Source organism: Platalea leucorodia, assembly GCF_965183815.1.
Source record: "Platalea leucorodia genome assembly, chromosome: 12".
Lineage (NCBI taxonomy): Eukaryota > Metazoa > Chordata > Aves > Pelecaniformes > Threskiornithidae > Platalea > Platalea leucorodia.
Window position 1 is genome coordinate 17,665,608 of NC_138834.1, and position 17,889 is coordinate 17,683,496.

Here is a 17,889-nt window from a genome sequence, read left to right on the forward strand (position 1 = left end):
TCCTAGGGTGTTGCGTTCAACTGACCAAGATCGCTTCCAAGTTATGTTTTGCTATTTTGAGGATAAAGCAATTCAAAAAGACAAATCTGGTAAGATTACCTGTCTGGGTTACCTTGCAACTTGAGATGCTAGGAAGTTATCTCCAGGCATGCAAAACTAAAACAAATCAGGCAACTATGTAACAAAATTAATCATGTTCACTAGATTGCTGTTGGCATTCTTGCCAAGAATGGTGTTTTTGTTTTGAAACAACTTAGTTCAGTGTTGGCTGAGTAAACGTAAACACTTTTTTACCTGTTAAACATGGTTTATAAAGCAAATGTAATTCTGATAATCAAACCTGTCGCTTCTCTCGATTCCTTAGGCATGATGCAGTGTGTGATAGCTGTTGCTGATAAGGTGTTTGAAGCTTTCCTGACAATGATGGCTGATAAAGTAGGTTACATAGAAACTAAAATTTTAAATTTGTATAAATGTTCACATCTCAGTTTATGAAAGTGTGCTTGTTGTTTTCCTTAAGAGCTTCATACTTCTCTTTGGCATGCTTTTTAGCCTAAAACCAAGGAGAACGAAGAAGAGCTGGAGAGACATGCTCAGTTCTTGCTGGTGAACTTTAACCACATTCACAAGAGGATCAGGAGAGTTGCAGACAAATACTTATCTGGTCTGGTAGACAAGTGAGTATAGATATAATTTTCCTGTTCTCTTTCCACATTGACTGCTTAGTGATTACTTATGCAATTGATGGCAACGGTCAAGTGGATTTCTTGGCTGATACTTCTGCTGAAACATCTTCTTGAAAACTAACATTCAATAGTTTTTTTAACCTGGGGTCTGAAACCCCTGCTTAAAATGTCTGTGTCTGCTTAGTATTCCCATGGATGGAGCAAAGCAAAGTGCCCAAGAAATAAATGCAATCTCGACTCCTATGAAATATCTCTGCTTAGCTTGCTCTTAGAGAGCTTTTGACTCTGTATTGAGCTAGGCTGTTGTGAGCCATGGCAAGCTTTGTGGCTTCTGTTGAGTATGAGCTTACCTAGTGATGTATATAGCTGCTCAAAGGGCATCTATATATAGCTGCTATATATATATATATATATATACACACATATATATATATATACACACTATATATATATATATGCGCTATATATATATATATATATATATAGTGTGTATATATATATATGTATATAGCGCTATTTGAGCAGCTCCATTTCTTGATAAAATAATTTCCTTCCTCAGCTCTCCATGGTTATTGTGTTTCTGAATCCTGTCTTGTTCTAGATTTCCTCACTTACTGTGGAGTGGAACTGTGCTGAAGACTATGCTAGATATTCTGCAGACACTGTCACTGTCCCTTAGTGCAGTAAGTTCCTTTTTTAGTACTGCTGTTAGGGAAATCAAATGTATGTTTCTATTTTTCTTTTCCTTTTGTAGAACTTTTTTGCTTTGTTTTGTATTTATTTGATACTTATTTGAGTTCTTAATTTGTTTTTTGCTTTCATCACTAAGATAGATAAGATCTTAATTTTAAGTTCTGTGAAGTAAGGAGTGCATTTGCATCCCTATTTCATAGGCAGTAAAACTAGTGCTAGAAGGTTGTTGTCAGGTGTGGTTCAGAAAGTCAAATTTAGCATCAAGAATAAAACACTGGATTAACAATTCTGGGTTGTAACTGTAACTGTCTCATTTGAAATAAAAGTTTGGTGGTAGCTTGTTTGTTTGTGTTTTTTTAAATGAATTATGGTTGTCAGATTATATTCTTTTCAGTCTATGTACGTGTATCCATATTCCTTGGATTTATTACATACTAGTATTTTTGAAGATGGAAATGCTTGATAGAGTTCTATTTTTGTACTAAATGTTAAGGAAAGGGCATTGGATCTTTAAAATTATTTATATTGAGAACCAAACTGGAATACAAACTGTCTCTTAGAGCTATTCAGATTGACTTTGAGAGCAAATACTAGCAAAAAGGTTTGTTATATCAGATTCGTTTTTTGGGAAGAGTGCTACCTGTAGTGTTCAAGTTAAGTGATGATGAATTTTATCTTATTGAGAATTGATGATTGGTTTTGTTTAGGACATTCACAAGGACCAACCATATTATGACATTCCTGATGCTCCATATAGAATAACTGTCCCTGACACGCATGAAGCCAGAGAGGTAGGCGGTCCTTGATTGATCAAACAACAAAATAATACCTGATTTTTTTATGTCTTGGAGATAAATTAGCGAGCTACTCTGGTCCTTTTTTTAAAAAATACTTTCCTAGGTAAGGTTTTTCAAATACAATATGACACTTGGTATTTCTGGTTTTCTGAATCTTATTATTTTACTTGACTTGAAGTGTGACAGTTTGTCGCTTACCAAGGGTACATTTAATTGTTAGATAAAATTTTAACCTTACCATGTTGCTGCAACCTGTATTACTCCCGATGTTACTTATTACACAATTAAAGCTAGTGCCTCTTGTTAATGTCCTGTATTTTACTGATTGTATTAATGTTTTCTAATTCTAGAGTATAGTCAAGGATTTTGCTGCACGCTGTGGGATGATTCTGCAAGAAGCAATGAAATGGGCTCCCTCAGTTACCAAATCTCATCTACAGGTAATGAGCCTGCTTCTGTGAAAGAATTTGATCTTCACAGATCTTCAAAATGAGAATTAAATTATGTGATGTTTTTGATTTTTCAGGGTATCTAAGCATCATTTTAAATTTTTCTGTTGCTCTAAGATTTCCTTTATAGCATTGGCAGAGAATAATTAGAATTTTTGATGTGCTATGACTTTTGATGTAGTCCAAACTTGTGTATCTTGAAAATAACAGGTTTGTAAACAGTTGATCATCCTGGATTTACTTCAGAAGTCAGAATTTGGTATAATAGAATGCTTTGCCTCGCAAAGTTTGTTCTAATGCTGGTGCATTAGCTGAAAATATCAGCTGAACTGAAACGTACGATTAGGATGTAAAACTTGTTTCCTGTTTCCCTCTTGGGAGGATTTTTTTTCCTGTCTTTGTTGTTCTTTTTTTTTTTTTTAAATATGGGGAAACACTGCTAATACATGAGAACACTGTAAACTAGAGACTTTAATTTGAGCATGGGTGTAGTAAACGCTCAAAAACGCTGTCACAAGACAACAAGCAAAGACTACAAAAGGCTATTTATGATGTACTAATGAAATAAATAAAATATACTTTATGTAACCAAAAAGTCTCACTACAGTAAAATGAAGGTCTCTGTTAATCCTTTGCTGAGTAGTTGAAGAAACTATGTAGTGCAGGTTAGACTAGTATTCTGTCTAGAGGTGCCCAACCTAGTGCTGATAACAGAATTTCTGGGGAGGCTCAAGATCTTGGACACTGCATATCTACCTGAAGTTTATATTTCCTTCCCTAAAAAAAACTCAAGGGATTATATACTTATGTAAAAGGATAACTAATTATATTCCCTTCTTACATGGAGTCCAAAGCACTTCCTTTTTTAAGGTTCTTGTTGTGAAAGGTGATTATTTTTAAAGACGACCTCAGCTTTCAAGTACCTATCTAGACCACTTTATCCTTTTACAAAATGGAACGAGTCTTACTCTTTACATATTTAGGAGGACATTCAGAGTTTTTTATTGCCAGGGGAGCAGTGCCTAAAAGGGATGAATAGAAACAGTCTATTTGTTGTCAGGTATGTGTGTAATTAAGTTTTCTGGTAGTTTGCAATGAACGCAATGCTTGCTTATAAACTGCCTTGTTTTGAAAAACACAGTAGTTTTCCAACAAACACTTTTTGTTTGTTTTGGTTTTTGTTTTGGTTTGTTTGTTTGTTTTGGTTTTTTGTCAGGAGTACCTAAACAAACATCAGAACTGGGTATCGGGTTTGTCCCAGCACACAGGACTGGCTATGGCTACAGAAAGCGTTTTGCACTTCGCAGGCTACAACAGACAGAACACCACTCTGGGCGTGAGTATTGGACAAAATTCTTGTTCATTTGTTTGTGCAGCTGTATAGCTATCATGTTAATTTTATAACATTCAGTATAGCCACATAATATAGATTTTCTAAGTCACCTTTGTCATAGCACTTGAATATTACTCAGAAAGATACCTTATTTCTTCCATCTCAAATCAGGGTATCTTCCAATCATGTTGTTCTGTAAAATACTGAAAAGTAAGACGGTAAGAACCAAGGAAATAAAGCTGTATCTAATGCTGTTTAAGAGTTTTCCGTACATTATTTTTAATTTGAAAGTAGTATCTTTGTGTAAGGCTGAAATGAGCTGCTTTCTAGAATAGTAACGTAGATGAGTGTTGGGTGACAACCGTTTGCTCTGAGTTTTACATAGATTCACTCAAAGCAAGCTTTTGTGTTGAACATCTCATGCAGTTATATGCAGGTTTTTACAGTTACTTTTTTCTCATTTGTGATTGTAATTTCTGATCTCCTGGAGAAACATCTAGTAGAATCGGTTGTATCATCAGCCAGCTGGTTTTCTAGCAGCAGCTCTGAAACTGCCTCCATGCCCAGCTTTATCAGGATTTCCTTTTGGTTCTCTGTTAGAGTTGTCCTTCTAGACAGCGCTAGTCACTAAATGTAAATAGGATAAAGAACTCCCAGGACTCAGGAGTGCAGTCATGTAGTTCCCTAAAGGGGCAAGGTGAAAAAACTTCATAGAATAAAGACTGTGCTGGAAGAAACTAGAAACTTAATAACTGGAAAGGAAATAAGAGAAACAACTTTCTCATTTTCTTAATATGTTAACAGTATTTGTTTTGATTGGGGCCCTCCTGCATGTCAACCAGGTGACAAAAGCTCTTTAAGAAAGGTTTCAGATTGATCGCAGTTTGTTTTTCCTCTTGCTTTATTCCCATGGGCCGGACATTGCTAATGCAAAGATAATAGTACACAACTTTTATATCCAAGATGTAATAAGAATAATTCTCAGAAGTTTATCCATTGCCCAGCCAAACTAGCCATTAGCAGTACTGAAGCAAAGCATTACAGGAGTGTTGAATTTCTGGTGGTTTTGCTGGCCTTGTATTTTAGTATTAAATCCTCAATATAAAAAATTCATTTTACTGTATAAAGAATCATTCTTTTGTTTGTTTTTGAGGAGAAACCTCTGAGTCACAAATTCCTGAGTGCTTCTGTAAAGGGAACCATGGATTACTAGTGTACTTTTTAAAGACAGGAACAAAATACTTTCTCTGCATTACTGTCAGTTCAGCAAGCTGTTGCATGGAGAGGGCAGAACCAAGATCACATCTATTCTTCTGTCTTCTTCCTTACCTGTTCATGAAAAGGGAACAACAGTCCCAGAGATTCTACCCTTTTTATGCTTTTTTTTTTGGTCCTTCAAAAAGTATATACAAATACATACATATTTCAAACTGTATACGTGGTATTAATGCAGATTAATAAGATTCCTTATTTCATTTTTACCAGTCCGGGTACTGTTATACCTAATAGTCCTGATACTATTCTGTTTATTACCATAAAGAAAACTAAACTTAAAATATATGTGAAGGTACAAATAGAAAAAAAGACAAGTGGTTGGATGTGAACAGTATAAACATCTATATGTGGTCTGGTCATAGGCAACCCAGCTAACTGAAAGACCAACTTGTGTGAAGAAGGACTACTCCAACTTCATGGCTTCTCTTAACTTGCGCAACCGCTATGCAGGAGAGGTAAGTACAGGATTTCTCATGAGTGTGGAGTGTCCACGAGCTCTGGCATGGCTTTTCAGCCACGGCTGAAAAGGCTTTTCCAACTTAAACTGTTGTATGGTTCTATGTTATTTTAAGCACGGACTCTAAAGTTAAATTCCTTCAAGATAAAGGGTATAGTTTTCTTAGGTTATTAAGCAGATCATTTTACTGTTGGTCTTGCAGAGAGTTCTTAGATTGCAGATAAAGCTAAAGATTTAGCAAAGTAGTAAAAAAAGATGTCTCTGTGGAGTTCCTGAATCAGCACATGACCAATACCAAACTAGATTCCTAAAAATACTGTTCTCTGTTGAAAAACCCATTGTATTTTACAGGTTTCTGGAATGATTCAGTTCTCAAATGCTACAGGACGAACATCTGACCTGAATAAACTGATGGTCAAAGAGCTGAATGATGCTCTTGAATCAGGCCACACTGAATTCTACACCCAGGCGATGTTTAAGTTGACTGCACTGCTAATAAGCAGCAAAGGTAATGAAAACCAAATGGAGTTCTGCTTTCTGGCTGTGAATGCCAAGAGTAATAAACTACAAAAACTATCCATATAGAAACCCAGTACCCATCAACTTGAAGCAAAACTGTGTTTTGAGTTTTTTCAATTAAGCTTATATTGGGGAGAAGCCTTCTTAAACTAGAAACTATTTATTAGGAATTTATTATTACATGCTGTGCACACGAATTTCATGCTGATGTGAAAAGCGTTTGTTTATTCTATTGAAGAAATCTGAGTGAATGTTTGTTTTCAGACTGTGATCCCCAGCTCCTTCATCACCTGTGTTGGGGACCCTTGCGAATGTTCAATGAACATGGCATGGAAACAGCAATTGCTTGCTGGGAGTGGCTGCTTGCTGCCAAGAATGGAATAGAAGTGCCGGTAGGAAGCTATTTAACAACTCTTTCTCTGCCCCTGAGAAGAAGAAAATTTTGAGAGATTAACAGCTATTGTGAATCTGTGTCAAGTAAGGATGTTAAATGCATTGTTAATCACTTTAGGCTGCCAGGAAATCTCTGCTCATGTATCATTGGAAGTCTGAGCACCCTCACAAAGTGGACTGTGGGAAATGGATCCTTCTTAGCAGCAGCAATGATTATAGCAAAGGAAATCTGTTAGGATCTCAGCTGTAGAATTTACTTTGCCGCTGAGATGCCTGAGCTGCTCGTGAATCAGGTTGTGAACTACCACAATTTATAGAATGGTGTTTTAAAACAAATAGAAATCGATGTCCTTGCTCATCAGTCAGAGCCTCTGGTATCTGGCATTGCATCCTTGCAAAAAAAAAAAAAATAGGCTTGCAAGTGTCCTAATCCTGTAACAGGCTAGACGAGCTGTATTTTGTGAAGAGGGGATGAATCTAATAGCAATAAAGCAACTGAACATGGTGTAATGACAGTCTACACACAGCTGTGAAAGATGCCTCTGGAAATTGCTCCAATTAGTGAGCACTAAGTATTTCACTTGTTGGAGATAATCATCAATCTAAATGTACTTAGGTCAGTTTACATGCACATTTTGGTGTTTAACTTCTTAAGCATCAGTTTCATTTTTTCTCTTTAGGCTTCTGGGAAATTTCTTTGTATCTTGTTGAGGAGATCAGAGAAGCACCTTTGGTTGCTGGGCCTCCTTTCTACCAGAGGATGCCGCTCCCTGGAGCGGGTTCAGCAAAAGTGAATTGTGTGCCATCTTTATGTTGCGCGCTTCATCAGTTGTGTGTGCTCATGAGCCAGACTGTGTCCCGCAGTACGTGAGAACCTGGCATACGCTTGTGTCTGCTGTCCTGGTGTTGGAGGCAGTAACCTTTAGTAGAGCGGGAGGACGGACGGCACCAGATGATCTAACAGTTCAGTCTCCTCAACAAAATACAGCGCTTGTCCACCATTGCCCTCAGTCTTTCCATTACTAGCTGAACTTCTGGGGGGGGGGGGTGTCTTTCTTCCCGTCGTAATTTAGGACATGAAAGAAACATTTTTTTTTTCTGGTGGGGTGTATAGACCTGTCTCTGCCTCTCCATTAATATTGCAGTGAATTTTAGTTGATGTATTAGATTCTTCTGTGCCCTATAGAGGAAGGTTGTGCTTTCCATGTAAAAAGATGCTCTGGAGACAGGAAACACCGTGACCTTCCTTTTTGTAGTTCATGCGGGAAATGGCAGGAGCCTGGCAAATGACAGTGGAGCAGAAAGTTGGCCTCTTTTCTGCTGAGCAGAAAGAAGCAGATCCATTAGCAGCCTCGGAAGAGAGCCAGCCGAGGCCTTGTCCGCCAGAGGTGACTCCACATTACATCTGGATAGAGGTGTGTATTTCTTCTGAATGTCCCATGTATGGCAGTGTTGCAGTGATGCTGTGATTAAGCTACTCTGCACTATTTGTTCTCATGATTCAGGAAGGAGTGGAGTCATGATGGTTAGTCCCTCTGCCTCAGAGCCAGGAGACACACTCTTTTTAGATGAGCATAATAATTGAGGGGGGAGAAAGGTGTTTGATGCCGGAAAGACTGGGGGGTTTTTTGAGATGAAAAAAGGTCAAAGGAAGCATGGCATGTCTTTCTCTTTTTCTCAGTTTTTGGTGCAGAGATTTGAAATAGCCAAGTACTGCAGTTCTGACCAAATAGAGATCTTCTCCAGCCTGCTCCAGCGGTCTCTTTCATTGAACATTGGAGGGGCAAAAGGCAGTTTGAATAGGCATGTGGCAGCAATTGGACCCCGATTTAAGTGAGTAGTTTGCGTTTTTTCCTTGCTGGAAGAAATAATGTTATAGGGGGGTGGGAGAAAAAAAAAAAGAATACTAAATGTATAACTTGTCCTTGGCTTCAAGTGGTGAAAATTCCCTTAAAATCCTGGAATGATGTAGTCTAAGCTGTGTTATCAAAGTAGAAGTAGCTAACGTTAGCTTGAAAGTCATATTTGGTGCTTCAGAAAACTTCATGGGATAATTTCATGTAGTGAATTGCCTGCATTGTGGATCCAGTCAATGTATCAGCTGGGGATAATCTTGCTGCATCAATTGTTTTCACTTTTTGTGACTTGAAGGCTTCAACTTTCTATGGTTCAGTAGTCACAGCTTTAGGAACACACTGGTGATAATGAAAACAGTTTGCCACGAGCTCCGAAACAGACACTTTTCAATGAGTTGAACAGAGTTACAGGTGTAGCTGTGGTTTGTAAGGCGTTGCGTTGGTCACCATTTTGGGAATGCCAACATTTTCATTCTCTATTTCGCTTATTAGGTTGCTGACTTTGGGGTTGTCTTTGCTGCATGCTGATGTGGTTCCAAATGCAACTATTCGAAACGTTTTAAGAGAAAAGATTTATTCAACCGCCTTTGATTATTTCAGGTACTTTTTTATTTGCAACTACTTACTGAAAGTGTGTGTGTGATTTCCGTGATACTTGAAAGCAGCAGCTGTCTTTCTCTTCTAGTGATTTAACTTCTTCCTTTTCCTTTTTCGCCCATTTTAAGAGAAACTTTTGTTCTCCATGTGCTTTTGTGTAGTTCATAAACCATCTCAAAGAGGCTTAGATAAAAGTACCAGTTTTTATGTGTGGTTTATAAAGTAGTATCTTCAGGAATGTTTCTGTTCTTTCTTTCCTTATTTTGGAGTTTATTCAATGCTCAAAACTGTACCCAGATTTATAAGATGTAAAGAATTGCTCTTACAGAGTGTGTGGCTGAAATAATAGTTTCACTGTTTTGAAAATACACCCACACTGAATCCGATGATTTCAACATTTGACACAGGCACAACAGAAAATAATATAATTGGTAGGAATGTCTGAATGCGAGGAGGTCAGTCAGTTATAATACTAAATTTCAAATTAATCCAGGATGCTGACAGACTGCTGCTTAATTTTCAGTTATAATAGGAAGTTTGTACTCTTCAGTTAGACGGAATAAGGCAATGAGGATAACACGTAGTGATGTGTAGTCTCATCCTTGTAGATTCTGCTCAGAATAAGAAATATGACTTGATTTAGATTTGTGTGGGTTTTGTTTTTTTTCTAATACATTCGACTTCACATTATTTGTGTGATTTCTTTAAGTTGTCCCTCGAAGTTCCCTACACAAGGGGAAAAGAGGCTTCGTGAGGATATCAGCATATTGATCAAATTTTGGACAGCCATGTTCTCAGACAAGAAGTATCTGACAGCCAGCCAACTTGTGCCTCCTGGTGAGTTCCTTTATGTGCTGTTTCAAAAGCCCGTTGTTTCTTTGATCGGATTCTACATCAGATCTGTGCTGTGTTGTTAGATAATCAAGACACCAGGAGCAACCTGGACATCAATGTTGGATCTCGGCAACAGGCTACACAAGGATGGATAAATACTTACCCTTTGTCCAGTGGCATGTCAACCATATCTAAAAAATCAGGTATCTTTTTGATTGAAACCAGCTCATTGCAGCCAACTTTACAGCATATTTTATAGACAGATACTGCTTAAAGGCAATATTTACCTTTAATACTGGGCTCTTGTTCTTCTAGCAGGGTATTTAATTACTGGTGGCAAACTTCGGAGAGGGGGCAGAAAAAGTCTCACTGGTAGCAAGCAGCAAAGTTTTGAAATTACCTGTTTTGTTTGATAGAATGTTCAATTCCGTAGTGCAGAAGAAAAGACTGGAGGTCAAGAAGTATTGAAATCCTGTACGGACATTGCTTTGTTTGTGCAAAAATGCCCCTAGTGCTTTTTGTGGGCAGCAGGGTGACATTAGATTGTGGGCTGTGTTTTTGTACAGTTGTAAACTATGTGCTCGTTCTTTTTAGTAGGCTGTCATGTTTCTAAAGTGAATGCAATACTGGCTAAATTGATATCCCTCTAGCCTGTTGTACTCCATATATTCAGAGAACAACTGTATGTTGAGTAGCTGCAGTGCTGACTTTCTGAAGTCACTCTGATCTAAATTTACGCATGTCCTATGGTTATTAAGTTCTTATGTGCTAATGTTGCCCAGTGTGGACAGTTTGAAAGCAGCATTTAACATACTGAACAAAAGCCACTGAAAACTTTTTTATCCTTTTCTCAAGGAATGTCTAAGAAGACTAACAGAGGTACGCAACTACACAAGTACTACATGAAGCGAAGAACATTACTGCTTTCATTGCTGGTGGGTCATCAGAAGAATGGGAAAACTGCATGAATTTCTAAGACCCTGTTGTTGTTGCAGGATACATAAACTAAAGTATGAAATTGAGGGTGTTTTTTCTTCTTCCAGAAAACGCCTTTTTTTTTTTTTTTTTTTCCCTATTTCCCTCAGGCTACTGAGATTGAACGCTTAATCACATGGTACAATCCACTGTCTTCCCCTGAGCTAGAGTTGGATCAAACTGGAGAGAGCAGTGTAGCAAACTGGAGGTCTAAGTATATCAGTCTTAGTGAGAAGCAATGGAAGGATAATGTAAATCTGGCTTGGAGCATTTCTCCTCATCTTGCTGTACAGCTGCCTACCAGGTGAGATATTTCAGGAAACAGAACTGATGTAATTCCTGCTGCTTAGAAGTTGAGTGAGTACTTACACTGTAAGTACTGATGCCACTTGCTCCTGTTTACAGCCCCCTTGCATACTTTCACAGCTGGTTGAGACCTTTGGAATGAAAAGAACTGGATTACTTAATAGACTCATTTGGCTCAAGCTCCAGTGGAGTCCAGCTTCCTTTCCTGCCACCCATTCTTCGCTAACACTTAGACAGTGTTTTGTTCAGAAGAAATCATATTTGGTTTTTAATAGCATTTAACCCATTAGCAGGCATAGCATTTAAACAGTGGTAAAAGTATCTTTGAAAGAAGTGTTCTAGCTATATATTGGCTTGCACTTTAATAAGTATTATAGGAGAATTAGCATAGTTGGCTCCGGAATGGAAAGGAAATTCTTTCCCCCTTACAACAGTGATAGTTTTTGCCAAGTAGAGTTCTGCACACTGGTTTCTGTAGAATCCCAGACAGTATATTTCAGCCAAGAATCCAATAGTGGGCTAAAATACTAGTGGTTTCTACAAAAGCATTGGATGAGGACCAGTTGTTCCTGAATCCTCTTTTGACAGCATATTGGTCCCTCAGTGTGCATTATTTCATAGTTGGACTATTTGTTTATTAAGCATATACTTTTCTGCGTTTTGCTGTCCTCATCTTCACATAAATAGAAGAGGCTGTCAAAATTTTCTAATAACGTTATTGTATTCCTGGTTATACTTAGATTTAAGAACACTGAAGCTATTGGAACAGAAGTGACCCGTCTGGTCCGGTTGGACCCAGGAGCTGTTAGTGACGTTCCTGAAGCAATAAAGGTACTTTTGAATACTTATACTGTTACAGGGCCCCAGTATGCAAGTTTCATTCAGATACATTGGAAAATAGTGTCTTTATTTAACACAGTGTATGTTCTAGTGCTAACCATAGCTCTGTAAGAGAGAATGACAGAACAGCTATGGAAATAGGGTGCTGAGGCAAGAATCACAGTAATAAGAATAGGTGGCTAGTTAGCTAATGGTACATCTTGCTCCTGCATATATTCTGACCATACACAAAATGTCTCAAAACTCATCACTTGCAGTACAGCCACCATTTCAGACCACTGGACCGAGTCATGGTGAGTGCTGCTGCTGAAATTATTTCAAGCTTAACCCATTCTGTGTGTCAAGAGGCCAAGCCTCTTGAGATTCAGGAGACTCATCGTGCTGATCTGCAGTAAAGCATTGTAGTCATGTGAGGGACAGTCTTGTCAGAGCTGCGTTCTGTATGTCACCTGTAAAATAGATGACAGGAAAACTGAACCTTCTTTGACTCTTATAAAAGGGGTCATCCTTTCTTCTTTCTTCCTATGCTAGAACTCCTGTATTTTGCTTTCAGTAACTTGACTTCACTAACTTCATCTGGTGATCTGGGAGGTGAGGCGATTCTAATAGTTAGGTTTCCATGGAAGAAAAAAATGCTTTAGATAAAATACCTGTGGTTTTTTAAAATAATATGTACCATGTTTCACTTCCCCTGCTATAGGAAGCTAGATTATAGCATTACTGTCTGATGTGTATTACCCAGATATTATTGGGTGCTATAAACTCCTAACGTGTCTGATCTGCTTTTTCAGTACCTGGTTACCTGGCATACAATTGATGCTGATGCACCTGAGCTCAGCCATGTTCTGTGCTGGGCACCAACAGATCCACCAACTGGCCTTTCCTATTTTTCAAGCATGTATCCACCTCATCCTCTAACAGCTCAGTATGGGGTTAAAGTCCTGCGATCTTTTCCTCCGGTAAGATGAGTTCCAAGAGAGCCTTACCACACCAAGTAAAGTTATGGCCTTAGTCGTTGTGGCCACAGGCTTCATTTTAATACCATGGAGAGACATGTACGCTAAATGGGCACACCACATTGCAGAATGAGAATAGATTGGGATGAAAAGTTAAAGTTGATTGTCCCACATATTACTGGCTTGTGTACTTGCAACTTTTTTGTCGTAAATCACACTGAGCTGAATTCTTCAGACTGCTCTTCTCAGATTGTTCCTTTTTAATCTTCTCTCAGTAGAAAGGTGTTTCTTCTAAAGCAGTAGAAGGCTGGATTTTTAACACTTGTCAGACTTGTATTAGGACTGTAAAACACGTGATTATTAATGATTTTTTGAAGGGAGTAACTGGACAGAAAAATACTTTGAAATGAGGAGGTGGCATATATGTAGTTTAAAATAAAGAGGCAGTGGTACTTTGTTCATCACCTAGCTGAAGGGAGCTTTTCTCTGTGCATGTGACCTGTCTTCCCTTCTGACTACTAAAACAATAACAATAAAAACCCTGCCATGTTCTCTCTTCAGGATGCCATTTTATTCTACATTCCACAGATTGTTCAGGCACTTCGGTATGACAAGGTAAGGATATGAAACAGCTGCATATGAACAAACCAGATTTTTTTTAAAGCAGCTTTTAGACTTAAAACTGCAAATCAGGCAAAATTTAAGCTTAAACTAATGCTGCTTGTGATTGTCCTATATCTAATACATAGAAGAAAAATTATTGTCTCTAGAGGCTGGCTTGCTTTGGATACACCTCTTCTATGAACAGGTAAACTTGAGAAATCAGAGGCTATGTACTTCATCTGTCAGGAAAGAGATTTCATTATGGGAAACCCCAGATGAGGACCCTGTCTCAGTAAAGCTTTTGAAGGTCTGCGTGAGACAAGCAGTAATGAAATTAAATCACTATCCTTAATCATTTTGCTGTGGAGTTAACCAGAGAAGACATCTAGGGGGTGTCTCCATCATTTATATGAAATCGGATCCTAGCTTCATCTTGCAGAATGAATTTCTCCTGCCAAGTTCAGAGTTCATTAATGTGAGATCATTGTTATCTGCCCACAAGGTATGTCAACTCTGGTCAGTCCATTATTTTCAGGTGAAGAAATCCCCAGCCAGTAGTGTGGGTGACTGTATATAGTTATTCTTTGAGAGCTTTGCATAGATAAGTATCCTCTGCAATGTGGAACTTGAACAGCAGACATCTTGTCTGTTAATATCAGTCAAACATAGAAACATGTACAGACCACAGGAGTAGCTGCAAGTAGAGGAAAGGGAATGCAACTTCTGGAATGAGTAGGATTCCCTTGTACGCTTCAACTTCTTTTGTAAGTTTGTTCTTATTTTCTAGGATTTCTGTGGAACTGTGCTACCGTGTGCAGTTCTTGCCACCAAAATGTGCAGTCCATATGACGCTGTCTAGATTTCTGGTATTACAGGAGCATTTAGTGATGCCAAGCAAGACCAATGTCTCTGTTGTACTGTGCCTTGTACGCATACTGGGAGATGCCCTAAGCTCAAAGATATTTGAAATCCAAATAGAACAGATAGAAAATGGCACAGAGGTGAGAAGAAGTTTGGTTAGAATAATGGAATAGGTCAGTAATAAAGCTGAAAACAATTTAGGTCAATTTACTACTTGTTAAAATACACTGCCATTCTTCAAAGGTCTTTTTAGCAACGTGAATGAGAGTGCAGAGGTCTTCTTTCCATCCATTAAATATTTTTGAGTTTGAAGAATAGCTGTTAGAAGCAGTAATATCAAGTCTGCTAGAGTTGTAATGATCTTTGATCCTTACTGGACTGGATGTGGTTGCAGATGGGTTACGTTAGAGAATACATCCTGTGGGCAGCTGCCAAATCCCAGCTCTTGGCTCACCAGTTCATCTGGAACATGAAAACTAATATCTACCTGGATGAAGAAGGACACCAAAAAGATCGTGAGTGCTTTAAAATATAATCTAGCTTGACTCCTTTCCTTGTCTCAGTTCAGAATAAATCTCCTTCCTGCTTCTCTCTTGGCAGGAGAAATCCTTTTAGCTAGGAATTTCTCTTTCATTTGTAGAGAGAGGGCCCATTCTGTAGAAGTGTTCTACCTGACCGAATGCATCAAAAGAGATGTGGCAATGTTTTCATCAGTACCTTTTTTTGAATACTATCCGAAAGTGGCTATTTCCATCACCCATATCATTTAGCCTTTTGAAATAAACTTCTGACACAAATGCTTCCTTTTTCACATGTAGCTGACATTGGGGAACTTCTGGAGCAGCTAGTAGAGGAGATAACTGGCTCATTATCTGGCCCAGCCAAGGAGTTCTACCAACGGGAATTTGATTTCTTTAATAAAATCACCAATGTTTCAGCCATTATCAAGTAAGTATTGTACTTTGGAAATTGTGCTGGTTTGGGGCTCACTGTTCTTTTAATGCCCAGTGTCCTGATTAAGAGGCTAAGTTGCTTTTAGGGGTATTGGGATAGTGCTTTCAGGAAAAAAGAATTAATTACTTCTATGATAAGAAAAGGATTTTTTTTCTTAAATGTAACTTCAGAGTTGCAGCAGGATGCAAAGGCTCATTTAAGTTTGACTTTCAGGGATAATTCAGATCTGCCCTGATCTCAGTGCTCGTGCTTTGAGCTAGCAGTCTGTCTGAAACAGCTATAACTTTTTACTTTGGAAGCAGATGATTCTAAACTTGAACTTTAGTTTTTAATCTGATTTTATCGAATACATTGTAGTTCATAATAGTGGAATGAGGTTCCATAGAAAAGTGCAATGATACAGGAATGGAATTGGTAAAGCAATTGGTGCTCTAGTCCTAGTTGAAATCCCATCAGTCTAGTTGTCACCTGCATCATTAATTTGGCTTTTTGGATATGCTGCCAGTGTTCTCTGGAACAGTAAGCAGAGCTTAATTCAGGCAGGAAAAACAGCACTTCTCTGTTTAGGTCCAGACTAACTGTCATTTTTTTTTGCATATTATAACTTGTTATCAACATTTTGTGTGGAGTTTAAAAACAAACACACAAAAAATCTCAAGTGTGGGTAAATGGTTTACCTTCTGCTAAAATGCCATGAAATTGTCTTTTCCTCTTCTCAAAAAGATTTCATTGTGCAGTGCAATACAAAGATGATTGTTCTTTTTGCATATGTAAGTCTTTTTCCTTCATTCCTAAATCGTGGTTATGGAGAAAGATTTGGTGTCATAAACATTGGATTGTTGATCTCTTAAAACTGAAAGACCTGCTCATAGAGAGATTCTCACTGTTGACTGTGAAGACTGCAGTAAGATATGTAATTTAACTTTTATAAAGCTTTGCCAGTGGATGGCAGCAGCTCAGCACACAAGCTCTAAGTCTGTAAGTGTGGTTTCATTGCATATTTTTAAAACATTCTCTGGTGTATGAAAATATTTGAAAGTCATATAAAATGTGTTTCCTGGAACATACCTCCTTTAAAATGAAGCTTTGCAAACCACTGGTATAAGGGCATCAGGCTAAAGGACACTTACATCACAGAAACAATCAAATATTAGGTGCCTTCTATGTGCATGTGAAGATGTTTTCACCCAGTAGGATAAGTTAAAAGCAGGGGTTAGGATCTGAATATCTTGATATTTAGAATTAAATCAATCCACTGTTTGTTAGTATGAAGTCATAATTAAGCAACTGATAATAATTGTGCTTTTCAAGCATTGCATTTTGCACCCAAGTGTTAAAATGAATCCATTTTTTGTGCATCTCCAATGTAAAGACAACATAGAGGAGATGTTGTTTGCTTTGTAGATGGCATAAGTGAATAAACGTATCATCTGTGATGATTTCATTATCTTAAATGTTACGTTGCTGCTTCAGTAATGTGGTGTACTGCTTAAAACTAGAGCATGAGTAATACCTTTCAGATGCATGCTGCTACACCAGGTGAGCATGCAATTGTGTGACTGACTTCAATAGATGGTGAACACAAGTGCCTGTTCAAATTGGGTAATTGTACGTACTAATCATTAACCATGTTACTAATTATCCAGTTGATACCTGCAGTCGTGCTAAGTATGTGAACAAATTAGGCGTGTAATTGCATGGGCATTTTGCTGGCTTGTCCTTTTCCAGTTAGCAATGTTCTTATTCTAGAATAAGTTCCACAAGGGAAAACTATATCGGTATAACTATAGTGGTGCTTACAAAGGTGTAATTATGCTCAAATTTCTGTATAAGGAAGAGCCTTCATATATTTCATTCACATCTCTTATGCTGTTTGGGTTTGTCAACAACCTGTATGTCAAATCAATGTTAAAACTACAAAGCAAAGACTATAACCTTCATTAAGATAGAAAATGTTCTGGTTAGGTATTGAGCCTGTAAGTTCTCTAGAAGTGGTGCCGTAAGATCTTTGTCGTTACAGGAAGAAACATTTTTAGTGAAGTTTGTATAAATTTGAAACAAATTTGAGACTAGTACATAGAATAATATATAGCATGCAGATAAATAAACTATCATTCATCTTTCTAGGCCATTCCCTAAAGGAGATGAAAGAAAAAAAGCTTGTTTGAGTGCTCTATCTGAGGTGAAAGTTCAGCCTGGTAAGAAGTGATTTAATCATATAAGATAGTGGGCTTTTTGCATTCAACATGAATACTGTATTTTCTGCAAGCAATTCTTGAAATCTCTGCAAGTGGCAGCTCTCAGTTTTGGTGCTGGTGGCTGTTCTTCTGTTACGGTTGGATTGTTTCTCTCTTGACACAATTCAAATATTTTTACCCACCTGATAATTTCTATATGGTGCATCCAAACTTGCCCAAGAGCAAGTTAGGTAACACACATCGTGGATAAAAGTAGAAATGTATGTCTGAAGAGGGAAGATAAATAAGCTCTTTTTCTTTGGACCAC

At 37.9% G+C, this 17,889-nt stretch overlaps 1 protein-coding gene across 2 annotated transcripts in view; it reads left to right on the plus strand.

Moving 5' to 3' along the window:
• The window catches only part of PI4KA (phosphatidylinositol 4-kinase alpha), a gene marked incomplete at its 5' end in the record, with an annotated part of 65,382 nt that overhangs the window by 37,959 nt on the left and 9,534 nt on the right, over positions 1 to 17,889 (plus strand). For both annotated transcript variants that reach the window (XR_014229551.1, XM_082324881.1), the window contains 23 exons: positions 7 to 89; positions 365 to 435; positions 553 to 677; positions 1,288 to 1,369; positions 2,087 to 2,170; positions 2,527 to 2,616; positions 3,842 to 3,961; positions 5,596 to 5,688; positions 6,042 to 6,198; positions 6,474 to 6,601; positions 7,859 to 8,017; positions 8,284 to 8,435; positions 8,951 to 9,058; positions 9,765 to 9,892; positions 9,973 to 10,092; positions 10,745 to 10,824; positions 10,975 to 11,168; positions 11,911 to 12,001; positions 12,802 to 12,969; positions 13,528 to 13,581; positions 14,825 to 14,945; positions 15,249 to 15,378; positions 17,512 to 17,582. Coding sequence is in view for 1 of the 2 variants with exons in the window: in XM_082324881.1 (XP_082181007.1) it covers positions 7 to 89; positions 365 to 435; positions 553 to 677; positions 1,288 to 1,369; positions 2,087 to 2,170; positions 2,527 to 2,616; positions 3,842 to 3,961; positions 5,596 to 5,688; positions 6,042 to 6,198; positions 6,474 to 6,601; positions 7,859 to 8,017; positions 8,284 to 8,435; positions 8,951 to 9,058; positions 9,765 to 9,892; positions 9,973 to 10,092; positions 10,745 to 10,824; positions 10,975 to 11,168; positions 11,911 to 12,001; positions 12,802 to 12,969; positions 13,528 to 13,581; positions 14,825 to 14,945; positions 15,249 to 15,378; positions 17,512 to 17,582 (2,609 nt within the window). The remainder of the gene's footprint in view (positions 1 to 6; positions 90 to 364; positions 436 to 552; positions 678 to 1,287; positions 1,370 to 2,086; positions 2,171 to 2,526; positions 2,617 to 3,841; positions 3,962 to 5,595; positions 5,689 to 6,041; positions 6,199 to 6,473; positions 6,602 to 7,858; positions 8,018 to 8,283; positions 8,436 to 8,950; positions 9,059 to 9,764; positions 9,893 to 9,972; positions 10,093 to 10,744; positions 10,825 to 10,974; positions 11,169 to 11,910; positions 12,002 to 12,801; positions 12,970 to 13,527; positions 13,582 to 14,824; positions 14,946 to 15,248; positions 15,379 to 17,511; positions 17,583 to 17,889) is intronic.